The sequence below is a fragment of the Ochotona curzoniae genome, unplaced genomic scaffold (genome assembly GCF_017591425.1).
Source record: "Ochotona curzoniae isolate NIBS_2020 unplaced genomic scaffold, NIBS_Ocur_1.0 contig_3432, whole genome shotgun sequence".
Classification (NCBI taxonomy): domain Eukaryota; kingdom Metazoa; phylum Chordata; class Mammalia; order Lagomorpha; family Ochotonidae; genus Ochotona; species Ochotona curzoniae.
In genome coordinates, this window is record NW_024465859.1 from 22,654,934 (window position 1) to 22,676,818 (window position 21,885).

The window sequence follows — 21,885 nt, forward strand, 5'->3', positions numbered from 1 at the left end:
CTCCACTTCCCATTTAGCTTCCTGTTTGTGGCCTGGGAAAGCATCAGAAGATGTCCCAAGACCTTGTGCTCCCTGCAATCCATGTGGGACCCCTGGAGGAAGCTCCTGACATCAGACAGCTTTAGCTCTGGCCATTGCAACTATTTGAGGAGCGAACCAGCAGATGGAAGAGCTTTCGATCTCTCCTTCCATGTAACTCTGACTTCTAACTTAAAAAACAAAAACAAACAAAAAACAAAACAAAACAAAGAGGGCCTGGCACAGTAACTTAGTGGGTAAAGTAATCATTTTGCGTGTGCCAGGATCCCATATGGGCGCCAGATTTGTCCCAGCTGTTCCATTTCCCTTCCAGCTTCCGGCTTATGGCCTGGGAAAGCAGCCTTGGGACCCTGCACTGTGTGGGACACCTGGAAGAAGCTCCTAGTTCCTGGCTTCAGATTGGCTCAGCTCCAGCCATCGCAGCCACTTGGGGAGTGAACCAGCACATGGAACATTTTTCTGTCTCTCCTTTTCTCTGTAAATCTTACGTTCCAATAAAAAAAAAAATAAATCTTTGGAAAAAAAAAAGGAATGGTTGTTAAAGCTAGGTATTATGGGGGAGGGCAAGGTCTTACACAGGAAAACCGAGGCCCCTTGGGTTGGCAAGAGAAGCACTCGGCAGTGGGGCCCATCAGCTCAGCCCTTCACCTCCTCCTCTCAGCATGCCAGTCTGTCCAGCACAGGGCAAAGCCCACCCTTCTGCAGTGTGGCTATGTCATTGGTTCTAGTATAGCCACACAGTGGTACAGTGATCACCACTAAGCTCACTACCCCTAGAAGGCCACCAGATGCCATTGCATCCATCTATCTCAGGGTGGCATTGTGCCCCTACCCTAATCCATGTGTGATGCCCTATTCACACTAACCACAGGACTTTAGAATGGATATGCAATAAGAGGTTTTATTTTAAGGTTATTTATTTGAAAGCCAGAGAGAGTCAGAGAACAACAGAACGAACGAGCTTTTCCACCTGCTCATTCTACTTATAAAATGCCCACAATAGTCAGATCTGGGCCAGGTCAAGCCAGGAGCCTGGAACTAGCAAGCAAGAGAACCAGGTCCGGGAGTGAATTCTGTGAGGGACAAGTGTGCCCAACCCTGTGGAAATACAAGCTCCACTGGTTAGCTTGAGAGGTGGGATGGTGATTGGCTGAGCTAGGTATGACCATGTAACTCACCAATGCTCACCAGTGCTGGGGCTGGGAACAAGCGCGGCAGGTCCTGGCTGCAGCACCCACATCAGCACCCTAAAACAGGGTGGGGGTGGGCCAGTTCATACCAACTCATGCAAAGGCCAGGACAGATGGGGTAGGCCATGCCATGGAAGGACCAAGCACCTGCTGACATGCGTGAGATCTGGGTCTGAGAGTGGCCTGAACAGGAGAACCTGGGAAACTCCCCTAGTGGGTCAGAGCTTCCACTGATGAGCATGTGGTTCAGGCCTGGGTGTTGGGCAGGCTAAGCAGGGTAGATCCATCCGTTGGCAAGTGTGTGAGTTGGTTTTGGAAGGGGGCAGACTGCGCAGGTCTGAACAAATCATAGCCTGCTGGCAAGTGCAGAAACCAGGATGAAGTACAGGTCATGCCGGGCTAGGCTGCTATACCTACTGGTTTGCATGAGGCAGGGATGTGAGCAGACTGAGCAAAGCCAGGTTGCAGCACCCTCCAGAGAGAGCTGGGACTGGGGACTGGCTGGGCTCGTCTAGGCTGCAGCTCCTGAAGGTAAAGGCCAAGACAGGGGAGGGGCTGTGCCAAGCTGAGTCAGAGCAACCACTGGCACGTGCGTGATCTATGGCTGGGATCAGGCCAGGTTGGGGAGCACACTAGCTGGGTTGTGGGTCCCACTGGTAAGTGTGGAGGCCAGAGTGGGGGCTGCAGTATGGTCTGGACATGGCTTCAGTCTCCCTTGGCACAAGTGTGTCTGGTGTGCGCCAGACTGGGCTAGACACCAGCACCAACTGGTGACCATGAGAACTGGGATAGGTGTAGGATGAGCTGGGCTAGGTCTCTATCCCTGCTGAGTCATGCGTGAGCTGAGCTGTGTCTGGGTGTGGTCTAGGCTTGGCTGGGCTATAGCACCCAACAGTAAGAACCAGAATGCGTGAGGGCCAAAAAGGCTACTGTTCCTGCTAGAATAAGAGATGGACTCAGTAAAGAAATAGTGGGCACCTCCCTCTTGAATTGCCACTCCCATTGGAGAGCATGAGAACCAGGACTGGGACAGGCATGGCTAGACAGAGAGTGGTACCTGCTGGCACAAGTGTGGGCTGGATAGTGGGGCTGGTTGGGTTGAACTAGGCTTCACTGACCATTAACATGTATGAGAGCTGAATGGGATGTGGGACAGACTGCAGCAGTCTGTTGTACATACTGGTAAGCACAGGAACCAGGGCAGGGGGCAAGACTGGAAGAAGTTATTACAGGTCGCTCCAACTAGGCTACAACTCCCACTGGCTTGCATGGGGGCCAAGTGTGTGGTGGGCAGGGTCGAGCTGGACTGCAACACCCATTAGTTCGCGTAAAAGACAGGGCTGGAGACAACTGACCCAGCAATTGCAACTAACAGTGTGCATGAAGGCTCATTTGGGTGACAGACTGTGCCGGACTCTGTACTGACAAGCACACACCAATCAGGTCAGGGATCAACTGACGACCTCAGATTTCTTTGGAAAGCCTCCTTGATGAACCGCTGGATTCAAGAACTCCAACCATGAAGGAAATTGCAGGTTCCACAGTCTGACTGCGGAGTGCATGTGTCAGAGCCAGGCCTCCTCGGTGGCTCAGACGGAGCAGTGGATATCCAAGTGCACATGGAGGATATGGCAGCACTATGGAGCCTGCAGAGGACACTCAGTACCATAGCAGAGAAGACAGAACAAATTGATCAACTACCCCAGCCAAGCGTTGCCAGTGAAAATTTGGGCAGAGACTCTAAGGTGGATTATGTCAGCCAGTGGAGAGATTTCACCGTGATTGGTGTGGCAAAATCAGCAACAATATAGAGCTATTGCACTATTGGGCCCAGTGGCATGGCCTAGTGGCTAAAGTCCTCACCTTGAACGCCCCGGGATCCCATATGGGTGCCGGTTCTAATCCCGGCAGCTCCATTTCCCTTCCAGCTCCCTGCCTGTGGCCTGGGAAAGCAGTCGAGGACAGCCCAAAGCCTTGGGTTCCTGCACCCGGGTGGGAGACCTGGAGGAAGCTCCTGGCTCCTGGATTTGGATCAGCATAGCATCGGCCGTTGTGCTCACTTGGGGAGTGAATCATCAGATGGAAGATCTTCCTCTGTCTCTCCTCCTCTCTGTATATCTTTGTAATAAAAATAAATAAATCTTAAAAAAAACACACACACACACACACAAAACCACATTAGCAGAACCCTTGGAGCATGCCCCACACCGGGGACCCTGGGATGATTGGAAGGCTGGGTGTGGCTTCTCTGCTTATCCCTCCCCTTCCCCCAGATACAGGAAGAAGAGAATGTGAAAACAATGGTCTCATCCACTTTCCTCTAGCCCTTGATCCTTCGCACCTTAATCAAATATGTAAAAATTATCAAAAATAAAATTTATACTACAAGAAAGAACAAAAAAGAGTCACCATCTGGTTCACTCCACTTAGTAACTTGGAACTAGAAACTGCACTCGGGATGCTTTTTTTTTTTTTGTAAGATTATACAGAGGAAGAGAGACAGCAAGGAAGATCTTTTCATCTGCTAATTCACTCTCCAAGCAGCTGCAATGGCCGAAGCAGAGCTGATCTGAAGCCAATATCCAGCAGTTTCTTCTGGTTCTCTTAGTGTGTGTAGGGTCCCAAGGCCTTGGATCATCCTCTACCACATTCCCAGGCCACAAGCAAGGAGCTGAATGTTAAGTTGGGCTGCCAGGAAATGAATCAGCACCCACACGGTTTCCTGGCGCACGCAAGATGAGGACTTCAGCTGCGAGGCTAAAGCGTCAGGGCCCACTCTGGACACTTTTTAAGAAATGGGAGCATAGGATGTGTGGCTTTTTGGACCAGCCTCTCTCACACAGCATATTTTCAAGGTTCTGCTATGTTTGCCATGGATCAGGACTTCCTGCCTTCTCAGGGTGGGGTAACAGTCCCAGGTTTGACATATTTGCCTATGTATTCATCAAACGCTGATGGACATCTGGGCTGGCTTCACTTTCTGCAGGTGGCCTAGCGGCTAAAGTCCTCACCTTGAAGGCACTGGGATCCCATTTGGGCGCTGGTTCTAATCCCAGCAGCTCCCAGCTTCCCTTCCACCTCCCCGCTTGTGGCCTGGGAAAGCAGTCAAGGAGGGCCCAAAGCCTTGGGACCCTGCTTGGGAGACCTGGAGGAAGTTCCTAGCTCCTGGCTTCAGATTGGCTCATCTCCGGCCTTTGCGGTCACTCAAGGAGTGAATCACTGGATGGAAGATCTTCCTATCTCCTCCTCTCTGTTTTTCTGACTTTCCAATTAAAGTAAATAAATCTTTAAAATGCATAACCATTAACAAAAAGTGCCAATTGAATGCTTTCTCAGAGTTCTGTGATTCACACTTGGGGAGACTGGTGTCAGTTGGGGTGGGAGCAGGGTGGAGAGGCCCCTGCTCCTTGGGGAGCTGAGCAGGGCTCCTGAAGTCATCTCATGTCTTGCGTGGTTTGATTTCCTCTGCCGCAAGTAGAGTGGTGGATGTAGTCTTGGCCTCAGGCCATCCATGTTCTTGAGCTGGAACCTGAGAAGTAGAAATGTACAGTACACCTGATTCTCTTCAAAACTGTTCTGAAATGATATGCCCCCAGAGTGGCGTCTGTAACATGCCCATTTCAGCCCGGGTCCTACAGGTTTGCGCCCCTCAGGCTGTGTCTTCCCGAGATAGCTTGCGCATTCCTCAGCAGGGTCTGCAGGTTGCCTGGCACCTGCACCTCGCTGCATTCCCTTTTTCTGTCCTCGCTGACTTTGGCTGCCAGCACTCAGCTCCTCTCGCTCTCCCATGCTGTGCTCACTGAACAGCTCCGGCCCGGGGGGGGGGGAGGAGAAGCCACCAGGAAGGAAATTAAAGACCAGGTTGTCCTTCACCTCTGGGAATGAGCCTTCCTCTCAGGAGATCTTCCCAGCCCGCCACCATCTGGAGTTTCATTTCTCTTGCTCACGCTCACTTCCTCACTGCTAAAGAGTCTTGCAATAGTGAGCCTCCACCATCCTCAAAATGAAGCCCTGTGGAAGCAAGACCCTCACTTCCTCACGGGGGATGCAGGGGAGCATTCAGTACATACCTGAGAAGTAAATGAGAAACACAAAAAGATGGCGCTGGCCTTGTCCAAGAGCTTTCTGGTGACTTTTCCCTGACAACAATGTAAGAGTTTGACACAGCTTGACCTTCTAGAAGTTTCCATCTCCAGACTAAAAGAAATGCATTGTATTTCAGAAGCAAGGAGCTACTTGTCGACTTGTTTCACTCCTCATGGGCCTCCAGGAGCATGAAACTTAGTCCAGGTCTAGCAGGTGGGTGGTGAGGGCTCAAACCACTATAATATAGTATCGACAAACCCCAGAATGTCATTTTTATACTCAATTTTTTGATCGTCGACTACCAGTCCCTGAATTCTCCAGAGCTGCTCATAGCCAGAAAACAGCCAAGTTCCTCGCAGCCACTTGCACAGGAATTTCGCTTATACAGCTCCTGAGCCTGGTAAGGCAGCTCACGAGGGGACCTACTGCAAGATGAAGTTGGTGCCAGAACTTGCTTTCCAGGGTCCTGTGCCACTTGAGTTTCCAGTGTGTGTCAGGGAGGACCCCAGACAGGAACCCCCAGCTGCAGCTATTAAGCCCTCAGAGCCAATGTCTGCCCAAAGCCTTGGAACCCTGCATCTGCATAGGACACCTGGAGGAAGTTCTTGGCTCCTGGCTTCAGATCAGCTCAGCTTCGGCCATTGTGGCCACTTGGGGAGTAAATGGCTCAGCTCTGGATGTTGTGGCCATCTGGGGAGTGAACCAGTCAATGGAAGATCTGTCTCTCCTCTCTGTAACTCTGCTTTTCCAACAAAAATAAATCTGGGGGGGGGGGAATGTCAAGATGGTAGGTGTGTAATATCAATTGTGCTACACATACACACTGGGGGAACTAAGAGCTGACTTGGCATCAGCTCTGTGAAAGAACTAGTTGTGGATAATCGAGTGTTTCACAGGACCTCCTCACTCCCTATGGATGGTGTGCCCTGATCCGGGTGTGCCAGCTGGCCAGTGGCAGTGCTGGGTGACCAACCCCTCTGAGGTGGGCAAACTGCAGTAAGCACAAGTCAGAGGCCACTAAGTTCCACTCAGGAGCCTAGACGAAAAAGGACCATCTCCCGAGATGAATGACAGGTCATCTGATGCTGCCTGATGGCCCTTTGCTTAACTTCTGCCGAGCAGTAGTGAAGCAAAAGGACTCTGGACTCAGGTGGTCTTGTTGAATTCCCAGCCCTTTCTTTCTACGTGGTTGTTCACCTGTAAAACAGGGTTTGGAACAGAAGCTACCACCTCAGGGAGGAAATGAAAGATTGGACGGTACAAGGCACATTATGCGTTCCTGCCCGCATCTGGCAGCAGTAGCCACTGACCCTGAGCTAGGGCCATGCACAGTTCTGACTGGAAATACAGACTTTCAGTACAAACAGGGTAGTGAACCAAAAGGTCTGAAATGCAGAACCCACTAAAAGACAGACTCCCCTCTCCACACAGACAAATTTATTAATTATTTGAGGGGCCGATCAACACAGAGAAAGATTTTCAGAAACAATGGTTCACTCCCCAAATGCCTGAAACAGTCAGGGCTGGGTCAGAATGAAGCCAGGTGCCTGGAACTCTGTCCGAATCTCCCACAGGAACGTCAGGAATCTAGGCAGCTGGTGCATTCCTTGCCACCTCCAAGGCTAGCGTCAGCAGGAACCTGGCCCAGCCGTGTGGAGCAGCCAGGTTTCGAGGAAGGCACTGCACACCGGATGCCAGCATCCCACAGCTGTGCCACAGTGCCTAACTGCTGCCACTTAATTTTTGGGAGAGCCAGAGTGGCCATCAAACAGGACCCAGACTCTGGGGAATGCTGGGTGAAATCTGGGTAAATCAAGTCGGTGGGGCTGCGGTACTGGCTAGCTCTTCAGTCTTCAATGTCCCGGCTTGGTGGAAGGGAGACCACATGTTTGTCCTGAGTCCCTACTTAGCCAGTTTACATCACAAGCTGGTGCCCAATGTGATGCTACCCCAGACACCCCCACACTGAGGGATGCTGAGGGAAAGGTTGAACTGGGTAAGGAGCTGCAGGCCTCTAGGATGGACATGGCAGCAGTTGTGCACAGGCATGCAGATGCAGTTACAGCCTCCTGTGGTTAAGCAAACCTGACGTTCCCAGGGGTCTGAAGAGGCCGCAGCGGGAGGTCCTGGATCCAACAGTGATCAGCAGCACATGGCCGCCAGAGTGTGACTCCCCACAGAAGCTCTAAGGCGCCTTTACAGACAAACAGCTCTCCGGAGGGAAACTGTTCTGCTGTAGGAACCCTGAGTGGGTTCCGCTGAGTGCCAGCCAGAACATCCACTGAACCTAAGGAGGTGGGGGGGTGGGTGGCTGGATTCCCTCAGGAACACCACCAAGCCCACTGCCCAGGCCCACAAGCAAGAACTCCACAGACAACATCCGTTCTTCTCAAACAGTTTAATAGCAAATAAACAAAGGAAGGTACCACACTTGGCAGATACAAAATGACTTTTTGTCTGTGTGTCTGTGCAATTAAAACAGATTTAGGTTCCCCACTGGAACAAAAGGAAAAACACACAAAAAAGGAAGGCGAGTCCTTTTAAACACATACTCCTTTGCTCCAAACTTGTAACAAGTTTTTTTTTTCTTTTAAATCCACTACACAAACTCTGTGATTAGGTAAGAAAAGCGACAGGGGCTCTTCTTGCCTTTTTTTTTTTAAACCATTAAAGTAAAATCCATAATTTTCTACAGAGTACAACACAAGCTCACACAAAAAGACATTTTCTTTTGCAAATCAAAACAAAGAAAGAAAGGAAAAGCTCAAACAAGGTAAAGGAAAAGCATCTCTACGGCTGAATCACGACTCTGAGTTGATTGAATCCCGGTGTGGCTGCAGAACAGACTGTGCGTTTGGTCATAGTGGCAATTTTTTTTCTCTTCACATTGTGAAATCACTTTACATTGTTTTCTAGTAGAAAAGGCAAAAAACTGTACAAAACCCCTAGTGTTAAATACAACGTTTGTACCAATAAAAAACTCACACAGGTTTGTCTCCAAAATGTAAAGTTTCTTTTTTTTTTTCTTTTTAAATTATTCACAAAAAGCAGCTGGAAATCAGAAAGGCAGCTGCCGCTCCAGGGTCTCAAATCCATGAAAACCACCACAGAACAATGAAAACAACCAGAGTGAGAAAAGGAAAAGGAAACAACGGCCAACGTTTGGCATTTGGTTTATCCACAGGTTTTCCCCAGCTCCTCATACATTGGCAAACGCGGTTTCTCCCAACACAGGCAGGGGCTCGGCGCCCCCTGCCGACAGAGGCGGCCCTGTGCAGTGAGACTGTAGGGCACACAGCAGTCTCTCAGGCTGGGGGCTGGTGGGGCTGGGCTCTCTCCATCCAATCACCCCTCCAGGGAAGGAAGTATCTTACCCCACAAGGGCCTCTGTGAGGCTGCCCTTCCCTCCTGCTGCTCCAGTGGAATACTGGGCAACCGGGGCGGGTCCTCAGAGCAGACCTTCCCATGGGATCCTTTGCTCCACCCACCCCAGCATGGATGACACTCAATAGTGCCTCTACCTTCCCTATCCCTTTTCCCTGGCTCCACCCTTCCCTCCAACTAGCTCACTGGCTAGCAGCTTGGGGGCAGGTGGCATCTAGTGTAAGCTCCTTTCCCTGCAGATCCACCCCTTCACCCCACCCAGATGCATCTTGGGCTCTTTCTTCTCTAGTCTCTCCTCCATTCACATTCTAACTCAAATCTCCCCAACCCTGAGGCTGGATGATGCCACAAGAGAAGAGGGTAGGTTCCCCATGAGGAACCAAAGAACTGGCTTGCCTGGCACCTAGGGACAGTAGCTATTTGGCTCTCCACCTAATTTAAATAAGCAATCTCCCCCCTCTCCCCTACCCCGCTAGCTAAGCAAGAGCAGAGCAGTGGTGAAGAGCCAGTGTGGGATGTCGGTGCCCAGGGCTGTAAACAGTGTGAAGACTGTAGTATTGTGCTTGTCACCTAGGAAAAGCGCTTAGTGCACAGATGACCTCCGAAGAGGTGGTTAGGCCATTACTCCTGATGCGCTAAGCCTCATGCCCACCCGCAGCCACCTTCTGGGTTCTATCTTGCTTCTTGTGCCTTTCCAGCCCCCTCCCCCCTTTCATAGAGCAGCCAGCCTGGTGGATGCCCCGCTGAGAGCTGGAGGCCACGCAGGGAGGTGACAGTCCAAGTGCACAGGCAGACGCCTTATGGGCAATGGAGGAGGAGCTGCCACTTCCAAGTAAAACAGTACAATCTTGAAAACAATCATCAACCCCACAGCAATTTAAAACAGCTTCTTTGAAACCCTTTTAAATCGGTCAGTTCTTGCACATACTATAGAAAACAGAGAGGTGAGGGGGATATATACGGAGGTGTGAAGAAACAGCAGGAAACATGCACAACTCTTTTTTTCTGGGCATACTCTTAGTAAGAAAGGAAAAAAAAATCCAAAACAAAACCACAAAATCAGTATCAAAACAAAACGAAACAAAAAAAATCAAAGCATCACATTTTGCTGTGGAGACTGAAGGAAGAAGCACGGAGGTGAGCCCAGTAGGGCAAGGGGAAGGAAAAAGGGGTACACGGCTCGGCTCCCACAGGGTCACTCTGGGGAACAACCACGAAAGCAAATAACGAGGGGGGGAAAAAAAAAGAGCACGAAGGAAAAAGGGTTGGCTGGGGCCCAAACTGAAGGCTGCGGCCAAAAAAGGAGAGGGGTTTGATGTTCTCTGCAGGTGAGAACTCGGAAAAACCAAAATCAGCACGACACAGGCAGTCTCCTCAAGCCCCACAAACTACGTCAGCAAAATGTGTTCAGGAGCCTCCAAGGTTTCAGTGACATCTTTTATTATTTCATTGTTTACTTCAAAGTTGTCTTTTTAAAACTAAGCACACAGAGAAACGAAGCCTAGAAACGGACTGGCTGTGTGTTCACAGATACAAACATCACACGGTATGTGCTAGTAGGGCTGCTCTGAAGACAATTACAAAGAATTGGAATCACAAAATCAAGTGGTTATCTTATGAAGTTCTAGAAAAATAGATTTTTTTATATTCAAATGCAAGTTTAAATATTTCCCCTTCAGCAGTCGTTCTAGCAAAACCAATTTGGCAGCACAAAAGGGAAAAAAAAAAAAGGAAAGAAAAAAGAAAAAACAAAGAAAAGAAACAAACATAATAAAAATACACATCAGCATCAAAGGTCAACACAAGGTCAAAGGTGAGAGTTCAAGCATCAGAGAAGCTGAAGAGACAGGGATTTGGACGATGTACTTGACGCCACATCGACATGCTTTAGGCACAACGATGAACAAACGGCAGGAATCTAGAAAAAAAAACAAACCAGAAAGAGGGAGACCCACTGAGTTACACAGAGCAATACATCCAAACAGAGAGAGAGGACGCAGGCCACTGACTGTGCAGCCCTGGAATGAGGAGGCGGGCGGGGCTGGGCAACGACAGGGAATTTCTGCACATGCTAACGATGGACACAGGGAGAGTCAAAAAGGACATGGAGGACACCAAGAGAACATCCACTTGTCAGAGACAGGAGGGAACCTAAGGCTTGGATTTCCTGTGAAGTGCCAAACCCTCAGAAGAGGGTCTTGGGGGATCAGGCCTCAAGACCCAGGGAGGACAGAAGATGGGGGAGAGGGCCAGGATTTCTGCTGAACCCTATGGGATGGCCTTTTGGGTTCCCAGAAATCCAAGCTCTTAGCTTCCATGCAGGCCCCGGCCACTCATGTGGCACCAAGGAGACAGTAGTCTGGCTGCATTCAAGGCAAATCAATTTCATGATGTAACCCAAGTATGAAACACAACTAGAGCAGAAAACAACATTTTAAGTGAAACCTCCACAGACAGACAAGGACTGCCTAAGACTTGACTGCAAGTTTCCACTCTTGAGCTGAGCCCTTTCACACTGTGAGACTGGTAGAGGAGCAGCTTCTTCAGAAAACCATCTTTGGCCTGCAGAGAGAACTGTGCTCAGGGCAGTGCTGCTACTGTGCTGGCTCCCTGGGCTGGGAGGAGGGGGACATGGCAGTGCCTCGGAGCCTGGGACCCCGTTGGACGAGTGCTTTTGAGAAGCTCTGGGCAAGGATGGTGCTCCCCTGACCCCGTGTAAAAGGCAGGTGGGTGGCACCCTTGCCTCGCAGGTCACCAGGAAAGGGGTGAGATCCTGGAGCCCAGGACAAAAACTGTGGACAAATAATGGCAAAATAGGGGAGGAGTGGCAGGGAGGAGAGTGGAATGGGAGGAGAGTTCTGGCTGAGGAGGAAGACAGAAAAGAAGGTTTGTAGCACAGCACTGGCAGGTACCCTGTGGAGCACAGCTCTCTCCTCTGCCAATTCACAGCATTAATGCCTTCCCCTTGGGCAGGTTAGCTGGGCTGCAAACGGGCCACAGAAAGTCAGTAGTTTCAATCATACACAGCACCCTGTGTGTACAACAATCACATTCTGGATTCTATAAAATCCTGGCCTTTTCCAGAGATATAATTTAGGTAATAAATATTCTCCACCCCGGAGCTGTATAAAACTTCTATAAAAATAGAAACGACATTCTTGGTTCCAGCTGGTTGGGATTTCAGAACAGCGCCTCCCCAACCTAGCATTTTTTTTTCTTTTTTTTTTTTGTTTTTTTTTTTCTTTCTTTCCTTTTTTTTTTTTTTTTTGCATTTATTTAAAAAATCCCATCATGACCCTGGAAGCCTTTAGAACAGTTTTATCCTTTGAAACACAGGACACATTTCTCCCAGTGCGCAGAATTCAAGTTTACGTGGTTCAGCTTAACAAGTGTATGCTTCACGTTTCTTACGAGGACAACGGACTCAAGTTATCACTATGAGAAGGGATCAAGCTGTCCCTGCTTTGATGGGATAATCCAACACCACCAACTACCTGTGCAACAGCGAGATGGTCATTCCCTGTCTGCTACCCATGGGAGCAGCAGGACAAGGAGAGCACCCCACGAGACTCACTAGCAAACCAACCCCTTTCCTCCCGTTTCTGCTGTAAGGGGTCAGCACTGACACTTCTGAGGTTCAAGATTCCAGGGACCTGGGAACACAGCCCGACTGTGCTGTTAACCCTACCCGCCTGGGGCCACCTGGGCTGGGTGCACACCACCAAGGGCATCCTTCCTGGCTCTCCACCTGCCATGGCATGTTTTGTAGCAGAGGCAGAGCCCAGAGGCTAGGTATGAGACCAGCAAGAGCTGGAGTGAGACCGGTGGAAGGCAGCAGGGAGCTAGCTAACTGTAAGCATGAAGACAAAAACGAACACAGTAATACTGAGGTAAATGAACACTAAAGCCCCACTGAGCATGTAAACGTCCTGGTCTCCTCTGTCCCCGAGCGCACAGATGGGGCTGCAGTGGTTAGCAGAGGGCCTGTGGGAATCCAGAGCTGGGACGCCTCGGCCCAGGAGGCAAGCGTGGGCTTCGGATTTCTCTTAAATGCTAAGTTCTGACCACTGGTAAATGCAGCATCCTGGCTTGAAGCCATCTTCTGGTTTAGGTGTACTAAGAAGCCAATTTCCATTCCTCCAACTAAATGGCTTTTGGTTCCTCTGCCCAGAACAGGTTCCCCCTTCAGTCAGACACCACTGTGGTGGTGCCTTGAAAGCAGGGACGCCAGCCAATGTCTCCCACAGAGGCTGTCTATACAAGAACCTGTTGGGCATGGGCCATGGTCTCATTTGGTGTTGCAATGAACTAAAAATGACCTCTGTGGCTGCTTTTCTCAAACAGCCACCAGCCAGGGAGGGCCAATCCAATGCTGGCTAGGGAAGCTGGTAATGGCTTATGTCTTCCTGCTTCTTTGAATATGTCAGTCTAATTTAACAGTTGCTTTATTTCCAGAGAATTACTAAGCCCCTGTTAGGAAAGAGGAGCGGAAATCCAAGCCAAGAATCTGATATACTGGTGGCAAAAAATTCCAATCTCCACAGAAGGCAGCTAGCTGCAGAGGCGTGCTGCACCCAGCTGCTTTGTGTCAGGGGCCACGCCATCTCCACTGTCCTCCGGCCCCTCAGCGCTTGGATGTCAGTTCTCACCCCACCCAGTCTCGCACTAGGGGAGATCTGGGCAGTTAGTTTAGTTTCCTTTTTCTTTTTTTTTGGTTCAACTCAGTCCTCTCTTCTCACGGGGTGGTCTGGGGCAAATTCTAATTTTTTAAGAATGTTTCCCCATTCTCCCCTCCCCCGGGTGGTTCGGTGTTGGTCCTTTTCAACACACAATAGTTACAAACACAGCAAACTTTAAATAAAGAGGGGTTGGGGGGGGGGAGAAAAAAGGGGGGAAACAAAACAAAACAAACAAAAAAAAAACACCTCAGGATATGGCACCTAAACTCCAAAGTAAAACACTGGAAACCAAAGCACAAACTTGTCCTCTGTACGAAGCGAACTCCCACAGAAGGCAGCAGCCGAGTCTTCAGGGCCAGCTGTGCCTGCGAGAGTGGCAGGGATCAGGGTCCGGGGCTGCCAACACACAGCCTCGGGGCTTCCGATCAGTAAGGGTGCTCCTCCCCACTTACCAGAAGACCCTCTCACTTCAGTCTCAGAGAGGAGCACGCTCAGTAGGGCTTGCTGTCATTCTTTGAACGTTTGAGCTGCACTTTAAGTCGCTTCATGCCAATCTGAAAGCCGTTCATGGATTGGATGGCAGCTTGAGCAGAAACAGGATTGTCATAACTTACAAAACCTGTGTACAAGCAGAGGCCAAGGTCAAGATAGAAGGCGGCTTCCCTTACCTCAGGGGCCAGTTAGGTGTTTAGTCTCAAATTCTAATTATTTTCCAGCTGGAAAGGAACTCTGGAAATTGTATCAGGAGTTCTTAATCTGTGTTTGTTTCTGTCTGTTTTGAAAAGCCATTCTGCATGTTCCTTTTCCCTCTGGAGCAGTGCTGGGGTCAGAAATCATCCCCACCACAGAAACGAGCAAATTGAGGCTCAAAGGCCAAGAGACATCCAGTTCTTTCGGTAATCAGTTAATTCTCTTTTTCTCAGTGATCAGATATTTAATCCCACCCTGCCACAGAACAGAAGAGAAACCAACCTACCAAAACACTTGCTCAGATTTGTCTGCTTGTCTATAAAAACCTTGGCCGACACAACATTCCCAAATGGCATGAACATCTGCAGTAGGTCCTGGTCTCCAAACTCCTGGGGCAGGTGGTAGATGAACAGGTTGGCTCCCTCGGGACCTGCCAAAGACCCATCCATGAGGAAAGCATCAGTGTCAAGCTCACTTACCACCATGCACTAGTGCTCTTTCACTGTCACTGTTAAAGCTGTCCACAGAGGTGCGTCCAGGGAACTAAACAGAGTGTCTACACAAAGCAGACACCAGAGTGCAATCGCTGGAATAGACTGTGTCCCACAGGTTTGGCCATGTTATGTCTTAATAAGGGAAGTTACAATTCTACCCTGCAGGAGTGGGGTGGGCTGGGAGTGACAAACCAGGTAGATCTGTGTGTGCAGCAGTAAAACAGACACTACAGATACACAGGTTATCAAACAAAACAGATTTTAAAGTGGTACCTAGAAACTACAGGGTAAGCAGATAGGAGACAGAAGCAAGAGCAGGACAGTTCTGGGAACAGAAAAGCTATGTCTGTGGTGTTTGTTACAGAGCTGTCTATCAAGGCTCAGAATGGCACACCCACATGTGTGGCTCCAATTATGTGCAGACTGTACTTCAGTGAAAAGAAATACTTAAAATTTTTAAAAACGACTTTCATTTTATTTGAAAGGGGGAGGGGAGGGGAAGGAGAGAGAGAGACAAAGAGCAGAGGTCTTCCATCCATAAGCTCACTCTTCAAATGCCTGCACAAGTGAGGGCTGGGCCTGGCTGAGGCCAGGGGCTGAGTTTCCGTCCACGTCCCCCAAATGGACGGGAGGGGCCCAAGTACTTTAGCCACCACATGCTGCCTTGCCGCTATATTAGCAGCAAGCTGGAATTCGGAGCAGTAACTAAGCCAGAACTAGACTCTCTAATATGGGATACAGAAACCCGGTGGTAATTTAACCACTGTGTCAAACACACTCTAATAATTAATTCTTAAAAATCAGTCTATGGTTAACTAAGTTCAAAAACAGAATAATCTCATTTAACCACTGAGCACTCAACAGCCTTATTTTACTTTTTTTTAAAGGATTCATTATTTGGAAGGCAGAGCAACAGAGAGAGATCTTCCATCCATCATTTCAACAGCTAGACCAGGCCAAACCCAGAAGCCAGACATCTTCCACTGTCTTTTCAACAGCATTTGCATGAAGCTGGGATCCAAAGTGGAACAGACAGGAACTGAACCAACCCTGTCATACAGAGTGTCAGGGTTGCAAGCAGTGATTCAACTTACTGCACTGTTAACAATAGCTAATGATTTTTCTAACGAAGGAGTTTTGTTGCAATCACACTCCTTGCGGGGTACTATTGCCTGCCCCCAGTCTCCAGCTGCTCCGCTTCTGCTCCAACCTCCTGTTTCCCTGGATCAGTGCAGGCCTTATGTCCCTGTCTCAGGACTCTGTAAGCACGATCTCCAGGCATCCCCTAAGCAGCATGCGGGAACACAGGTGCCTCCGCGACTCCCTGGAACACTCCTGCCTTGCTGTCTTCCACTTTTTGAAGCACTGTCTGCAACATGGCATGGCTTTTTGCTTATTACCACTCGTTTCCGTTGTCTCTACTAAAGTGCCTGCTCAGAGAGTGAGGAATCCACACTACTAATTCCCCAAGGCCTACAAGTATTTGATGTGCAAATGAGGGGGACTAGACCAGGGGCACTTCCTGCTGCCTCAACAAGCAAGGATACTCATCTCTGCCTTGTGAGAGTTCAAACGTGCCAGGTCCTGCATATGGAACCTCATCAAGTGTGAGCACAGATAACACAGGACTTGGATAAACCATCCTCAGGTCTCTAGCTAGAAAGCTTTTAAAGCTTTTCCTAAATTCAACACCATGTATGTGAAAGGACATCCTTCCTACTGCATGCATCCGTTTCTAATCTAAAGAAAAATTTTATCTGGAAGTCAGAGAGAGAAAGACAGTAAGCAAGAGTGGGAGAGAGGAAAAGAAAGGGAGAGGAAGTTGGGGAAGGGAAGGAGAGAGAGTCAGAGACGGCTTCCCATCCACTGACTGCCTCCCCAAATGGAGAGAGCGAGTGAGCGAGAGAGTGGGGGTGGGGGGGGAGGGGAGAGGGAGGGAGACAGGCAGGGAGGGAGGGAGGGAGGGAGGGAGGGAGGGAGAGAGAGAGAGAGAGAGAGAGAGAGAGAGAGAGAGAGAGAGAGAGAGAGAGATGGCTCCCCATCCACTGGTTCTCTCTCCAAATGCCCTGAAGGGGAGAACTCCATCTAGGTCTGTCTCCTTCGTGGATGTTGGGACTTTCTGTTGTCTCCCCAAATCTCTATTACAAGGAAGCTGGAGTCAGGAACAGAATAAAGGTTTCAAACCTAGGTAATGTGATGTTGACATGCAGGTATCTGCACTGTCCAAGTAGCCATGAATTCCTTCTGCCCTACCAAGCCTCTGCTTGTTTCCAATTATGGCAAGCACCCATCAGAATGTGAGAAAAATGGTAACTGATATAGCTAAAAGGGATATCTAAACAGAAGGTACACTGACATTCACGATTTCAAGAGATGGTTCCCACAAAAACTAATTCCTATTAAACAGTGTCAGAAAGAATAATGGCAGGACTCGATTCTTCTTCCAGGAGAACATACAGAAGTTCTGCTGTGAATCATACCCAACAATCATCTTACAAGATCACACTGTGCAAAGCTCTTTGGTTTCTTTGGACATCACTGAAGGCAGGGTTGGTATCCTTCCTGGCCTTGGCTTTGCCTCTGGGTACTGCTGTAGGGCCCATCCCCGCCCCCATCTCCCCTCCTACTCACCTTCCTTCTGGCTTCCAGCTGCACCAATACTCTGCTGTGTCAACAAGTTCTGGTTGTATAGAGTGGGGAGTGCGGCAGCAGCGTACTGCTGAATGCCCGAGTAGGCCTGGGTGAGGGCCTCCATTGTGCTCCCCGTGCCGTTGGAAAGGCCACTGCTGCCCAAACCACCATTTAAAGCAGCCATCCCTTGAGTGGGAAAAGAGAAGAGTTAACATATTGAGAAATTCAACTAATGCCAAAGACAGGTGTACTCAGGGACATCTATAAGAGCAAACTACAAAGTTCTCTCTTCTCCCAAGTAGCTTTGCCTTGAGGAGGAAAACGTTTCGAAGGGCTCAGGTTTCTGGACATCCACCAGCCGGGATACAAACAAATGCCACATTCAAACATGGCTCGCCCCATCACCTCTTTCCAATCGGGGAAGAGGTGAAACATTTACACATCAGTGATTCTTGGTTGTAGCTTCTTGGCTAGTTTGTCATTTTTGTGTAACAAGCTAGAATGTGGTAAGAAAGTCCCAAGGATTGGGAACTAAAGAAGTGCATGTAACATGGGTAGACCTTACCATCAAAACAGCCAGTAACTTTGAACAACACATTTTATGTGCCAGCATTTTACATCCTCATTTAACAGATTTGTTTGTTGGCTTATTTATTTATTTATTTGATAGGCAGAATTACAATGATGGGGAAAAAAGAGGGAGAGGGAGACCCTCTCTAAATGCCTGCAATGACTGGGGTTGGGTGGGGCTAAAGCCAGGAACCTGGAGCTCCATCTGAATGTCCTATGTCGCTATGAAAGACCCAAGCACTTGCGCCATCTCCTGCTGCTTGTCTAGGTGCACTAGCAGGGAGCTGGACTGGAAGCAGAGCAACTCAAACTGGCACTCAAGTAAGACAACAGAGATGCAAGGCAGTGGCTTAATCAACTGTGCCAAAGCACTGGTGACCTCATTTGACTTCTTTACAAGTACTCTACTGTGTTATTCCAAATATTCTATTGCTCAAACATCACAGATGAGAAGCTGACCTTCGAATGGCAGTCCAAAGTTACAACTAGTTAAGGAAGAGGTGGTATTAACTCTGGATTGACTTGCAATCCCACATTCATAATTTCTAATTTTGCTGGGCCATTCTAATAATATAAGAATGGCCTGATAACAGCTAGGAAATGTGCCTTACCTGCCAAAGAACCAACATTGAGGCCCGCTGTCGCTCCTGCTAATGTCTGTAGGGCTCCGAGTGAGGCAATAGGGTTTACAGAGTTGCTGCTGCTGGAGCTAGGTGAAGACCCTGCTATTAGAAATTCAGGAGTCAAACTCAACTACATGTGCTCCCCCACACCCAAATTTTATGTTTCCACTTATACTTGAAAGGAACAGAAACAGAGAAAGACCAATCTTCCATCTGCTGGCTAACTCCCCAAAATGCCTGTTAACAGCTGGAGCAGGGCCAGACTGAAGCCATGAACTGAAATCTGGAACTCCCACATGAGTGGCAAGCATTCAAGTTCTTGAACCATCATCTCCCGTCTCCCAGTATTCAAAATAGCTGGAAGATTTATAAAAGGTTGAGCCAGGACTTGAACTAAGCACTCTAAAAATAAGACACAAACATCTCAAATGGCATCTTAACCTCTGTGTCACGATGATACTACTCTTCTCCCTAACAAGAACCACCTAGATCTAAGAATGATACTACCCAAGTATTTGCAAAGACTTTTTAGTTACCAATGCTCATAACTGTCCTTGTAGGATGAGTGATAATAATAGCAATGGCAAACTGAAAATGACAAGATTTCTCTTCAGTCAGAAGAGATGACATGTGGAAGTCTGCTATCCATAATTTGACCTATCTGATAACACTGCTAGCTACTTTCCAGATTGTAGCATTTCCCTGTCTTTGGATTCTGCCTTTAAACAAAGAGGATTGACTCAAGGCATATTGGCCCCGATTACACCTTACCTGAACTGGTGAGTACACTGAGGGGACTGCTGGATGTGGTAAGAGCACTGGTACCACTGGGTGTGTTCTGAGCGGCACTCGCTGCAGCAGCCAGGGCAGCCAAATTCTGTAACTGCATTGCATTTAACCCTGTAACATCCAAAGCAAGGTATCAGTCAGGACATCAAAGAGCCTCCTGTCAACTCCAGCACACACTGGAGGGGGACTGGTATGAGACTGACAGGAACCATTCCAGATGAGTCTTACAAGCACCAACACAAGGCCTCAAGAAAGATTCAAACAGCACTAAGAAACTTAAGGTTACTTCCTCAGAAACAAGAAAGGTAACCCAAGAGCATGATTACCCAAGAGTGTTAGAAAAGTAGCCCGAAAGAACAATGCCAATGCCTGTGGCACAGGAAGGGATTGCATCCAAGACCCACTTTACAGAGGGACTACTTTCAGTGGTGGAGAGCGAGTGAGTAACGTAGCACAGGCGCAGAGGCACAGCAGCAAGAACAGGAAGTAACACACTCTATGAAGAGCTGCGGAAGTTCAGGAAACACTGCTTTATGAACCAGACAGCACAGTCAACAGGAGAAACCTGAAGTGTGTTATGGATGTTGTAAATAACTTAATAGCTGGGAAAAGCAGTGGGAAGACTACAGAGTGAGAACCCAATAGACTACAATCAAGCAATGTTCTGAAACACAGCAAATTGTAATTCCCTGGGATAACGTGCACCACAATCAAAATACTTCAACTTGCAAAACAGCTACCTGAAGATGATTACTTTCTCAAATGCACTTGCCTAGCCCTGAGCTACTGCAGATAAGGCACAGCCACCAGGGGAACTGCCCTACTTCCAACCCCACCAACTTTTCTGATGATTCATGTTTTTCTATGGAAGCTCATTTTGGTGTAAATTCAGTTACTTGCCATTTAAGTTTTCTGCATACATTAACAGCAACAACAAATGAGAAGTTCACCCAAGAAATAACCTGTGTTAAGAAACACAGCTTCCGGGTAAACCATGTGCAGGGAAGTTACCTTTGACCTCACAGCACTGGAAAAGTCACTCCTGTGAGAATAAAGTGTTCCTGCACTTTTTCTCCCTATCAGAACGGTCTCAGACAAGATGCTAAGAGCAATCTTCACACTCTCACCCAGTGGCAATGTTTTTACGGCGTGCAGTGGGGGATCAGGCAACCTCAGACCAACATGGCATTAATGAAATAAATGAGTAACAGAAAACACCTCGTGGAGACAAGGCACGGGAGGTCCATCCCAGGCTGGGTTTATACTGCAGTCATGCAAGAACTCCCAGGCCGCTGCTGGCTGGGTCTCTGCCTGGCCACGGGCTGCTGCTGCTCCACAGAGGTGGGACACTTACCGCCCATCGGGTGGAGGCTGCTCAGGGTGTTGAGATTCCCGGAGGAGGCAGTCTGCTGAAGGAGCTGCAAATAAAGCTAGACATTACACCAAAAAACAGAACAAGAGTGAGAGTGAGGGCTGGTTCTGCATCTGGGATAACTCTACAGTACAGCAAAGCGAGAGTGCAGAGGCCCCCAGAGAGAAGTTGAAGACAAGATCCCAAGCGAACACAACAAAAACATGAGGCGTATGACAGCACAGGACGATACAACATAGCTAGAGACCTGGCCCTGAAGACAGTGAGTTCACTGAATACTGAGCAAAGCTCAAAGTCTATGCAGCACAGCAGACAACATAAGCACAGCAGGGAAATAAGCTCAACCCAAGCAGCTGCGAAGTCGTCTCATGAGGGTCTTTGTTGAAATGACTGTCGCTGTTTCTAGTTCCTCTCTCCCAAATTCTCCTTTGTTAGGTCCACAAATCCTACAATTCAGATTTCTTCCATGTCCATGCCCAATTTCTTGTTCACATAACTGTTACAGATATCACACCTGACTACTCCATAGTATCTCCTGAATCTACCTTTCACTCCCAAGTTCTACATCATCTACACAGTCCCATCAGTTTCTTCCTCTCCAAACTGGTCCTCACTGTTATAGACAACTCAATGACTGCTCAGGTCCCAGCAGGCTCAGTGCACACTCGACCCAATGGCTGTCCCATAATAAATAGAACAAGTATGTGTAAGCGTATAGATCTTGGTGCCCTTACTCTGCATCTTGGCAAACCACAACCTTTCTTTAACCAATCTACTAACAACCTTCATCCCACTCAAATCTAATTATAGTTTCCAACAACAACAACTACAGCAAAATCAGTATTTTTATACTGGAGCCTTTATTCAACCTGTTTCCCAGTCTCATAAACATCTGACTTGGTCCTTCTCATCAACAACTCCTCCAGGCCACAGTGCCTTGATGGGTTTCAGCAGGTCCACAAACTCCAGAACAGAAAGAAGAGAAAATGTACATATATAAAATTTTAAGTTACTCCTCAAAAGGGTCCACAACCCCACAAAGATTAGAAACTATGATTCTAGCCCAGCTGAACTCAGTTGGTTAAAGTCCACATAATCCAGAAAGATCTTCACAATTCATGATGGTCCACTATTACTTATACAACGCATGCCCTCATCATTCCTGGGCAATGCGTTCAGTGCCAATGGACAGTGCCTACCACTCTTGGCACCTTCATATGTTCTTTACACGAGAACAGCTCTTAGGCAGGGGATCCTGTCAAATGCCAACACAGATTGTAACTCTCTTTCACTATGGACCTTTAGGTTATTTTCTGAGCAGCAATGACAACAAAGGGG

At 48.5% G+C, this 21,885-nt stretch overlaps 1 protein-coding gene across 12 annotated transcripts in view; it reads right to left on the reverse strand.

Moving 5' to 3' along the window:
• Positions 1 to 7,701: 7,701 nt before the first annotated feature.
• CELF1 (CUGBP Elav-like family member 1) overlaps positions 7,702 to 21,885 on the reverse strand; it is an 86,999-nt gene continuing 72,815 nt past the window's right edge. For 3 of the 12 annotated variants that reach the window (XM_040980238.1, XM_040980239.1, XM_040980242.1), the window contains 7 exons: positions 20,530 to 20,593; positions 19,158 to 19,286; positions 18,375 to 18,488; positions 17,194 to 17,379; positions 14,355 to 14,498; positions 13,831 to 13,997; positions 7,702 to 10,617 (listed from right to left, as the gene is read on the reverse strand). In XM_040980238.1, the coding sequence (XP_040836172.1) occupies positions 13,870 to 13,997; positions 14,355 to 14,498; positions 17,194 to 17,379; positions 18,375 to 18,488; positions 19,158 to 19,286; positions 20,530 to 20,593 (765 nt within the window). In that variant the 3' untranslated portion in view covers positions 7,702 to 10,617; positions 13,831 to 13,869. Of the gene's footprint in view, positions 13,744 to 13,830; positions 13,998 to 14,354; positions 14,499 to 17,193; positions 17,380 to 18,374; positions 18,489 to 19,157; positions 19,287 to 20,529; positions 20,606 to 21,885 lie in introns of all 12 variants that reach the window. The other 9 variants (XM_040980233.1, XM_040980231.1, XM_040980234.1 and 6 more) reach the window with 8 other exon arrangements.